We start from the raw sequence: 1,623 nt of genomic DNA on the forward strand, positions 1-1,623 counted from the left end.
AGCCGGAACGCGGCGGAACCGCGTTCCGGCACCTTTTTCCGGGCCGGCCGCACCGGAAATAGCCCCTCCCACACCGGAAATAGCCCCTCCCAAATTTTACTTGCATTCCTGTTCTCTAAAGGGGCGGTCCTAGGGTTTGATGAGGGCGTGGCCAGGTTTGAGTTCCGCCACCTTTTCTCCGAGAAAAAAAGCCCTGAAGCAATCGCTAAATAAGAATTAATTGTAATGGCTAAAATTAGTGAGAATGTGATTCATCTGAGAAATAAATGGCTGAGGATGTGAATGAACTGAGTTAGACCTCGCTTCAACTCATTGACATACATAGCAATGATTCCCCCCCCCCCTGTTTATATCTTTCTTCCCCAGGGTGACTCAGGAGGCCCTTTGGTTTGCCAACTCCAAGGAAGGTGGACTCAAGCTGGGATTGTGAGCTGGGGAATTGGATGTGCTAGTAAAATATTCCCTGGCGTCTATACTTCAGTGCCTTATTATTCTGACTGGATCAAAGATGTAATGGAGGACAACATGAACAACAAACCCAAGTCTGGCAAAGTACACACTCAAAATGTATCCACTCCACTGGTACCCATTCAAAATGTATTCACTGCACTAATACCCATTCAAAATGTATCTACTCCACTGGTACCCATTCAAAATGTATCCACTCCACTGGTACCCATTCAAAATGTATCTACTCCACTGGTACCCATTCAAAATGTATCTACTCCACTGGTACCCATTCAAAATGTATCCACACCACTGGTACCCATTCAAAATGTATCTACTCCACTGGTACCCATTCAAAATGTATCCATTCCACTAATACCCATTCAAAATGTATCCACTCTAGTAGTGTCTTCTCAAAATGTATCCAATCTAATAACACCCACTCAAAAGACACTCATTCAAAATGCATCCAACCTAATAATACCCAGGCTAGTAGTCCTTTTATTGTCCACTGTACTGGCTGTTCTTTGATATCTTTTTACATTCAGCTTATCAATTAACAGAGTTTCCCAACCTTAGAAACTTTAAAAGGTGTGAACTTCAACTCCCAGAATTCAGCCAGAGAAATACTGAGTTAACTGAAAGAGAATGGTGGGCTCTGCTTAAGGGCATTCAAAATCACTAGAAATGGTAGATTAGAAGTTTGAGGAGCCCTGCCTCCATCTGATTGATTTAGCTTATTTCAAAATGTGTTACTAATGATTTGTGCCAGTAGAGCCTGCTCCTCAAAACAGTGGGAACTGCCATGTAATGAAAATGCTGAGATTTTGTCCTACTCTGAATATTAGGATATTTTTCCATGATTATTAAAATTAATATTTGAAGGTCATAATACTAATATATAACAAGGCATGTTAGTTTGAACGAATGTCAATGTTCTGGAAATTTTTATACTACACAAAATCATTATTTTTCCCTTTGGAGGGAAAAGTGGAAATATTTGAGATAACAATAAAATTCATTTTTGGTGTTCACCTTATAGGACTCTTTATTGATTTTAATTCACTTTGTTATTGTACCATATCGTATGTTTAACTTGGTTTACTCTCATAAGCATCATGTCTGACATTTATTAAATATAAAAGTGCAATTTAATCAGACAATAATTATACTTCC

The 1,623-nt window shown here is 39.2% G+C and overlaps 1 protein-coding gene across 1 annotated transcript in view; it reads left to right on the top strand.

Moving 5' to 3' along the window:
* LOC107290096 (serine protease 27-like) overlaps positions 1-552 on the top strand; it is a gene marked incomplete at its 3' end in the record, with an annotated part of 22,345 nt that extends 21,793 nt beyond the window's left edge. The window contains exon 5 of the mRNA XM_015818942.1: positions 367-552. Coding sequence (XP_015674428.1) covers positions 367-552 — 186 coding nt within the window. The remainder of the gene's footprint in view (positions 1-366) is intronic.
* Between the last annotated feature and the right edge of the window lie 1,071 nt (positions 553-1,623).

This window comes from Protobothrops mucrosquamatus, unplaced genomic scaffold (assembly GCF_001527695.2).
Source record: "Protobothrops mucrosquamatus isolate PMUCROS unplaced genomic scaffold, P.Mucros_1.0 scaffold825, whole genome shotgun sequence".
Lineage (NCBI taxonomy): Eukaryota > Metazoa > Chordata > Lepidosauria > Squamata > Viperidae > Protobothrops > Protobothrops mucrosquamatus.